The sequence below is a fragment of the Pocillopora damicornis genome, chromosome 6, assembly GCF_964200805.1.
Source record: "Pocillopora damicornis chromosome 6, jaPocDami1.2, whole genome shotgun sequence".
Lineage (NCBI taxonomy): Eukaryota > Metazoa > Cnidaria > Anthozoa > Scleractinia > Pocilloporidae > Pocillopora > Pocillopora damicornis.
In genome coordinates this window covers 9,588,045-9,597,291 of record NC_142675.1, presented here as the reverse complement: position 1 = coordinate 9,597,291, position 9,247 = coordinate 9,588,045, and the positions used below count along the sequence as shown (strand labels likewise).

Sequence of the window (9,247 nt, the reverse complement as noted above, 5' to 3'; positions counted from 1 at the left end):
TAACTCGAAACTTGGGTCTATCGATAGGGGAGATAGTGCGCAATTTTCTGTCATTTTGCGATGGTTTTAGTTTTATTTCCCACCATCTGAGACCGTAGGGTAGATTTAAGACGACCAGATTTTACCCTTCGTCCTAATGCAAAGAGCATTCGCTCGGTCTTTTCCGAGGATTATTGTGCATTCAAATGATTTTTGAAGTTGAAGTTACAAGCCAACTTTGCGGCTAAATAAAAAAAATCACTCAAACATATCTTTTTTTTTTGTTTTTGTTTCGTTTTTGTTGCTGTTTTGTTTTGTTTTGGTTTTTTGTTTAGTTTTGTTTTGTTTCGTTTTTTTTCAGCTAGTCTGACTGCTCTAAGTTAAGCTCATTTCAAGTAGGATTTGGTAACATGGACACTTCGTTTTCATCTTCTTTAAAGATAGGGGAAAATTTGAAGAGGAGGATCTTGCAATGGAGCAAAACTTTTAGATATTTATCACGAATACCGCCGGTAGACCATGATTCAGAAGATGTAACGTAAGGTACATTTAGCTCACGGCAATGAAAACGGAATGGGCTTTTTGAACTATAAGAACATCGATCGCCACCGATTTAATAGCTTTCATAACAAACTACGTTGCAAGATATGATGATTTTTATTTCAGCAATAAATATTATCACAAGCGTTTATGTCGTGCTTATTTCCTGCAAATATCTATTATTTACATTAAGAAAAATCCCTTTGTACAAGCACAAGATTTTTTTATCAATTGTTATTAAAAGCAGTTTAAAGCTGTTGCGTAAAATAGTCGCTGAAATGCAATATACTTGTAATAAAATTTAGTAAGAATTGAAAAAAGACAAACTTAACCAGACTAACTAAAAACTTACAAATATGTAAAAAAAAAAAAAAACAAAAAAACAAAAGCGAACTGACTGCGTTTTACGAACGGCAGACTTCGTCGGGTTTTCGATTATTTAAATATCTAATAAAAATGGGCCAGGTTTGGTGTTTCCTTGCCAGATAAAACTTGTCTAAGGCGTAATTTGTAGCATGCTATTTAAGCTAATTGATAAATTTAATCATGGAAGTTAAAGAGGCCAAGTGTTAATATTTCAAGTTATTTTTAGCCCTATGTATAGCTTCCCTAAACTTCAAGACGAGATTAAAATATTATGGGTGAGACAGGAAATCACAAACGGGAACAAAAGACTAAGATGGAACAAGTAAAACTGAGAATAAAGAAGATTTAATAAAATCAAAAGTGTCGTTTTAAATTTTGGCTCAATGTCTTAGCACAACCTCGTTGCTATGGACCTCCATTTTTTCGGAAGGAGCCTGAGTACGAGGTTGCTTTCAGGCCTTGTGACACTCTTCTTCCTTAGTCGGGTCATTCTTTGAAGGACCCTTAGAAGGCAATAAAAGACTTTTACTTTTTCCCTTGTCTTTATCTAAGGAAACGGAGGCTCAGAGCTACAAATGCAGGTTCTCATTAGGCATAGCAACCATTTGCAGTAAAAATGCTTATGAATATATATTTAAAAACTCGACTGAAGTCTTTACCGCGCAGCCTCACTACATCTATTACAAAACCGCTCCATTTGATCAGGCGGAAATAATAGAATGTATTACTTAGAATCAGACAAGTTGAAAAAAAAAAATTGATACATCCACTTAAATGTTTTGAAATACTGTATGCTACAAATTTTTACATTATATACATAAGTTTACTAAATATTTTCGCTATTCTATAAATACTTCGTAACCAAACGTTTAAAAAAAAATTTTCAGATACAAAGTGAACATTTCCTATCAAAATGTTTACGAAGTTCTGCTCTCAGTCGAAGTGACTCTTCATATTTATTTATACTTTTATTACTCTGGTTTTCGTTTATCTTAACAAACTCTCCTTTTAGTTTATCCTTTTCATTTCAAAGGAATTCATCCAGAATATCGTTAGATAGGAACATTATAAAACTCATTTCTTGTTGGAAATCCCCACAATTCAGCTGAACAGTAAAGAGATAATTTACATTTGTTCGCATTCGCAGAGCTTTAAATCTACTGAATGCTTGCGAGCTATCTCGGCAATGAATCTTTTAAGCTAATGTTTACGAAACAAAACTTGAACTCAAGACAAAAAAAATTTTTACACCATGGACTATTCCAAAAAACGTCGCTTTAAAAGCCTTCAAATAGAGATATCAAAGCTGAAAAGTTGGTAGAAAATGACAAAGGAAAAACACCGATGCTTACCTGTTTTCCATCCCATAAAAAACAACACATGTACCGAAACATGCAGAAAACTACAAATAAAGTAACTGTCTACATGTGCACATACTACAGTTATTTTCGACTTATTTTGATTTTTAACTTGATTCTTTGCAATATTACCAAACGTGAGGCCTAAAATTAAATTATATTTCAACTGAATCGATTTCAACTAATTTGGAATTGACGTCAACTATTTCCTGCGCTTAGCACAGTTAGCCCCCTTGCTTCCCGCGCTTAGCGCAAAGGCCCCACTCGTATCCCGCGCCCGGCACAGGGTGTCCACACTACACGAGTGCTTTGTTGGAGCTCGCGCTCTTTTGAAATTGATAGCTGATATCATCTAGGCCTACTGAGTTAATTATTATTCAACATTTCTTACGAATAACATGTACCTCTTTATAACGGAAACCGAGAAGCACTGTATTTTGCACGAAAGCATACCATTCAGCTTAGCTAGATTTAAACATATCACACAGCATTCTCTCGATGGGTACGTTATCAAGAGCTCCGCGGAAGAACAAGTCTTCTATCATCTTGGGACTGACTGATCGTAATGATGGTAGCATCAACAACAGCTTTCCGAATCTCACTTGCTGGTCAGGATTTTGGCTGCGGCAATGTTCTCCCAGCATGGCTTGTGCTTGATCTTGAAGTCTTTCAACCATGTGAGGTGCTCGGAGACCACGAAGGTCTACAATGAAAAATTTACACAGAGCAAGGTAGTTAATCGCTTTTTATTATAAATCTACCAACGTTCTACCAAAATGCCGCAATTTCACTGGTCAGCCACCATTTTTTCCGTGGTAAACAGTGAATAACTTAACAGTGTGCGGTTGGAAACAGAACAAAAGAAAAAGATCAACTTGTCTTGTTTACAGATTGTTAAGTTTTTTATTTAACAGTAGCTAGATTTATACTAAAACCATTTGATTGTTCAATCTCTATTTCTATTTGCGATTGCTGGTTTTGTCTTCGACTTCATCAACCATAATCCGATAGAAATCACGGGCTCATAATCTTATTCTATAACACATGGTCTGTTAGCTAAATCGACGCCAGCTGAAGAAAGTAATAATATCAAAGCGTCCATAACAGCACAAAAATATCCGAGAAATACTGCGACTTGACAGAAACAGGTTTGTGCAGCAATGAGCAAAAAATTCGCACGTTTACAGAAATCAAAATGGAAAAAAAAATCCCCCCAAAACAAAAGAAGGAGTGGGAAGGAAAACAAGACACTGACCACCAACTTTTCATTAATTCCTATTTTCAACGACATTCTCAAGCTGAAAATTCCCTCTTACCTGGCTTGAATAGAACAATGGCTTTCAAACACGCATACTCAGTAGAGTCAATCTCCACCCGCTTGAATCTCGCCACCACATTTTGTAACAGACGGATGTCTGCCATTCCCGCCACGATTTTATCTGTGGGAGCTTTATCTACCTGTAGACCAGCTGCAGACAGAAGTGGCCCCATATCTACTGGTAAAGAGAACTGGGCGGCACTCAGAACGAAAAGCTCACTCCATCCTTCCTCCAGCAAGATTGCTTGATCACGGAAAGGAAGATCCAAAAATGTTGGTATGTTTCTTGCCCAAGTGACTGACATGTACAATAACTGCACAGCCGACTCGTATACAGACTCTGGGGAGGGCTGGTACACAAGTGGTGACCTTCCTCTGGGGTCTTCACTCTCGTGTTTAGGGCTAGTGTCAGTAGTACTTGGTGAAGGCTGCGCAGAGTTGTCTTTTGTGTCGATCAGACTTGCTATGGAAAGAAAGTTGCGCTTCTTGGAGGAGTCTGGTGACTGGTTGTTATTCTGGCCGTGGTACTGAGGGACTGGGGGCGAGAAGCGTGATATGTCGCTCGATCTGTTCGAGTCCAGTTCTCGCTCAGGGCTGCCCCGGCGCTGTGATCTGTCACCCGGGTTGCTTTTGGAATAAGAATATAGCTGTTCTGGGATAGCGTGTGCAGGAGGTTGTTCATACGAACCACTGAGCACTGAGCACGTGGGGACAACTGGGACAACCTGCGAGGAGCGTGGGGCTCGCTCGTGTTGGACGGCTGCAGAAAGAAAGAAACAAGAAAACAAATTTCAAACTCAGAAATTTTATCCAATGTTTACATGTTAATGGTCAAACTCGGTATCGGTTATTCAAAGTTCAGAACTGGACAAAAATATATATATTTTTCAAGAACGATTTCATATAACTTGATCGCGAAACAGATAGGGATTGTCTCTTTGAAGAGATTCTTAAAAGTCTGCTTGAAGTTTCGCGGCACTAAGGTCTGTTCAATTTGTTCCCGTCTGCGAAATTGATCATAACATCATAAAATTAACTTTGTTCGCCAATTTGGTCCGAGCGTATTTCTTCCCAACAGTTTGTCTTACAGTATTGCATCAACAGTTTCATCCATGGGCGATATTTTTGCCTCCTTTCCTCTAAAAATTAAAGTGTTGCATTTTCATTTGAAAATAAGTAACTTCACTAAAAAATGTCTTAGAATGAAATCAGTCACTACGTTGCTTTACTCCGCTGTAAAACTTCTCTATCCCTAGGCAAAAAGAATTTCACATGTTTACCGCAATATTAACGTCGTTATCATTTTTCAAATTATTTTTACAGCCACCAACTAAAAACCGCATCGCATCGCTCCCTGAAATTACCAAACTTTTTCTATATTTCGTAACGTAGATACCGTGAGGTATGCGCTGTAGATTGGTAATTGAAGAGAATATAGACAGTTTATATTCTCTTTGTAATTATTAATTTAATTCGTATCCATGGAAAATAACACTTAGAGAGAGCAACACGAGTCCTAATACAAAACCCCGCGAGCTGGAAATTATGAAAGGAGAGCGTTTTTTTTTTTGGATAGCAATACAGCGCCCACTAAAGTCTCGCAACAGATTCGGGAAAAAAAAGAAAAGGTTAAGTCATTCTTTGGCAAATACGTACGTGAGCAAAATTTTCGTTTAAATCCCTCTATTGGCATTGAATCCTAATAGTTGAAGTTTAATTGAGAGACAGCCTGCACAAATGAAAATTACGCCAGTTTTTCAATGCAAAATAAAGTTGTCTTCAGAAAACGGATTATGTCATAATTGGATGAGAGCTATCATTAAAATTGTTAAGGTTGTATTAGCAAAAATTATCCAAAAAAAAAACAACAACAACAAGTTCCAAAGTCAAGCTTAGCAAAATCGAGGTGTCTCTCATTTGGTCTTTAATCAGGACTGCTAGACAGAGATTTGTCATAAAAACAATAACTCAGGGCGTTTGAGAAAAGGAAAGATAAAAGACTGAAAAATTTTGATGCTCTGAAAACAGGAAGTTTAGAAGGTGTTTTCTATGCCGACAACAGCTTGACGTTGGTTGACACTCGATCTATATCGAGCACACTTTATAAAAGTCAGAATATTTACCATACTCCTCTTTTTTTTTTTGATCGGTTTAGAGGTATTTTTTTCCACAATTTCACAGGCATTACCAGGATTAGTAGAACATTTCTAAAACTGAAACCATGTCTTTTCAGATGTAAATCAACGATCGAGGGGGGGGGGGGGGGGAATTGCTAATTTGGGAAAATTACACTCGGTTGCCATGACCCTTAGATGAAAACTAATATTGCGCCGTCTTTTGGAGACACCATTGATCGTTTTAGCAGATATAGATAATGGCTTGTTTTTGAAATTGAAGAGTTGCCAAATAAATTTTCTGAAAGCCTAAGCAACGGGTCTTGAAGATACACAATGAACAGGCTGGCAGATTAGTAATCTGTCGCACCTATGGACAACATCTTTAATTTGGCAGAGTTCCGTTACTTTATGATGCCAAAGAAACGACAAAGTCGTGCACGATTCGCGGTTTGAATACGCCCACTAAGACCTGCAGTTGTTAGCATAACTTTTGTTTTCTTCCAGCTTTTGGGTTGACGCCCGCACGACTTGATCACGCCTGAATGTTGAGTCAAACGAGGCTTTTGTGAATTATTAAACACCGACCGATTCTAAACCAAAAACACCCCTTAGGTCGCCGAAAACCGCAGCCTATAAATGTTTTGATACCTGCCTATCGGCCGCAGGCATCAGTTATAAAGCAAGGAATTCCAAAGTGAACTCCGGCTCAAAATAGTGCCATGCCAAAGGACTTGAAAAAAGAGAGCAGAACTCAAACGTAATTCGATACATTTTCATTAGCGAGTATAGTTCTAAAGGGAAAAAGGGAAAGATCTGCAATTAAGATTTCATTAATAATAAATGAGACCCGCTCTCTATAGTTTGAACTGTTGAAATGCAGATGTTTCCTTTAGCGCAATGATCGGAACTTCGTTCTCGAGCTGAGCGGAGAACGATTTATTTCTTCTAAACTCGATCGTAGAATTATTAAGTAGACTCAACATTTTGTAACTTCGTTTGTTTGATCCATCCATATTTTTTTCTACCTTATGATATCAGCGCCTGGGCGCTAAATGAGTTCCCTAAGGTAATAAAGAACACAATTACAAGCCTTGTGATGAAATTGATAAATTTATCCGCGATGTCCAGCTGATGCGTTTGGGCGTGAAAATAAATTTCCAAGTTTATCTTTTTCTTTCGCAGTAAATCAATTTTCTTAACTGCATTTTCACGGAGAAGTAGATAAAACGAGAAATGATGAAACGGTTTTCTTCTTAGTAAACAATTAATTTAAACGCGGGTGAGATTTGCCGAGCACTGATCGCCATTCGTAGTTAGAAGTCCGGTTAAATTCCTCAAAATAATTCAAATTAGATTTTCGGATACAAAGAGAGATCATTAGTTCTCGATTATGCTTCATTTAGAGAACTTTAAATAGATTTTAAACCTTCGCAGTTTGTACGCTCCGTTTTGCGTCCAAATAAAAACTTCTGCATCGTGCTTGCACGCCTCGGCGATTTTACCAAGACACGCAAACCCAAAACAACTTAGTCGAATTTCCGGCGTTTGCAGAATCGATGGCCAAATTTTACAAGACGGTCAAGAACCATTATAAGTCAAGAAATAGTGTTGAACTTTGTTCGCTTACCGTCTTTGTTCATCTTAACTTCAAAGCACTTCTTTAACCTGCAAGCCTGGCATTGATTTCGTCGCGTTACATCCACAGTACAGTTGCCTCTTTCCTTGCACTGATATGTTAAATTACGACGGATACTTCTCTTGAAAAAACCTCGGCATCCGTCGCAGGTGAAAACCCCGTAGTGTTTTCCAGAAGATCTGTCGCCGCAGACCCGGCACAGGATGATGGGCTTGCGATCTAAGGCTGAAAGAACGAATTCAGTAGCTTTATTCAGTAGCTAACCAGCGCTAATTTGGAAAAAATTTCTCAACAAGAGCCGAAGTGAGCCAATCACCTTCCTGGAAACCGCGCTTTGTTTCTGCAGAAAGGCTCCGTAGATGAAAGGTAAGATGTTGATGAGGACAAATCTGGCTTATTGCTCTCTAAGAAGTGCTTGCGACTTCATTCGATCAACTAGTGGCCATGCGAAATCAGTGCGAATGAAAAACCGCGTCGTAATCGCGAACAAATCGCGCATCCCTGACAACAAAAGAAGTCAGAAAATTTTGCAGCCTTTTTGCGATTTCTTTTAATAGCCTCAAATGAGCTTCGTTGGCCCTAAATGCGAGCCTTGTTTTTTTTAAACAACACTCTTCTCACACTTTGCGTCGATATTTCGAGCGGGCGAGAATCAAAACAAGAATGTGATGCCAGCATGCAACACGCCTTAAAGTTCATCTTTTCAAAACTAGATACATTTCTCCACACGTTGCTTCCCATCTAGTTAAAAGGAAATTAGCTTAATTATTTGCGGTGCATCACAGAAAGAGGAAATTCAACGTAAAAATATCTTTGAGACCGTTCATTGACTTCACGTGCTAAATACCGGCGTGAAAAGGCAAGTTAAAAAGAGTCACTAAAATTGTTACATCTTCGCATACCTTGCATTGTCTGTTGTGTTTCCAAGGAGAGCTGAAGTGAAGAATGTTCCATAAACGATCCTTTGGTTGTGTTTAAGAGACAACACCTTGCTTTTAATTTACTAGGCAAGCAGCTGAGGTGTTTAAGCGATTTCTCCAGGCAAACGGACAAGTTAAGTGAAATTTATCCACGGGAATGAAAACGAACAGGTGCGGGCGTCTAGCTGCAGCCTGATTGGTCACTGGGTGATTATTGCGACATTTCGACGCTTCCCATTGGCCGCTCTTAGAGAGGAAGAAGTAGTCGTTTGCCCATACAAGAGAGGTAGCGATTGCCGTGTGTAGAAATAGACATGATAGCGACAAACTGTATATCTGTTTACATGCTAATAAGATTACTCATCAATAGTTTACGCCGTTTCTTTATTGAATGTAGCAACGGATCGTGCGTTATTGCACTCAAAGATAAGCGTGGAATTGAAAGCTCGAAATCACACCGTTCCCTGGCATGAAGCGTTGTGTGCGAGAAGTTGCATCAAGGGTTATAAACCACAAAGCCAAAGAGCTTGGAATCTATTCATCGCGACTGATTGCATAAGATTTAATGAGATCTTTTCAAGATTAATTATTTTTCCTTCTGAAGGCTTCCTTTAAAAATTGCGCTGACAAAGACGCAGGCGAAGGAACGAGAGAGCTTTGTTAATACAAAAGAATCGAAGACAATTTAAAACCAGTGGAATTTCCATTATAATTCTTTTACTGGCACGTGCAGCGAAGAACACAAAGTCTAATCATTTTCCACCTGGCAGTAAGCGCACCACGCATGTCCAGCTTTTCGCTATTACCGTCGATTGCTAGAACAAAGTTGTTAAAAATTTATGCAAAGTTTGGCAGGTAAAGAGCTTAATGAGCGAAGGTATAAAATTCACCACCGTTAAACAAGATTAAACTCACTTAATTGTCACTAAGGTCTCTTTTCAGTTGAAATACAGGCGGTTACCACGGCGAAAAGCCTAATTTTGCCAGTTGTGAAATATTTTCAGGTTTAGCTC

The 9,247-nt window shown here is 38.5% G+C and overlaps 1 protein-coding gene across 1 annotated transcript; it reads right to left on the bottom strand.

Moving 5' to 3' along the window:
• Positions 1-617: 617 nt before the first annotated feature.
• Positions 618-8,536, bottom strand: LOC113677318 (nuclear receptor subfamily 2 group E member 1). Its single transcript, XM_027194117.2, has 4 exons — positions 8,217-8,536; positions 7,306-7,539; positions 3,560-4,321; positions 618-2,946 (listed from the first exon to the last, which is right to left on the bottom strand). The coding sequence occupies exons 1-4, from the start codon at positions 8,266-8,268 to the stop codon at positions 2,705-2,707; spliced, it is 1,290 nt and encodes a 429-aa protein (XP_027049918.2). The 5' UTR covers positions 8,269-8,536; the 3' UTR covers positions 618-2,704.
• Positions 8,537-9,247: the final 711 nt, after the last annotated feature.

What these genes read in the sequence shown, in the direction of transcription:
- LOC113677318 (XM_027194117.2), bottom strand. Translation starts at nt 8,268, where the DNA reads ATGGAACATTCTTCACTTCAGCTCTCCTTGGAAACACAACAGACAATG. An exon ending in AGTTAAGATGAACAAAGACG is followed by an intron (nt 4,322 to 7,305) that starts GTAAGCGAACAA and finishes TTCTTTCTGCAG; the next exon opens with CCGTCCAACACGAGCGAGCC. An exon ending in CATTGTTCTATTCAAGCCAG is followed by an intron (nt 2,947 to 3,559) that starts GTAAGAGGGAAT and finishes TTTTCATTGTAG; the next exon opens with ACCTTCGTGGTCTCCGAGCA.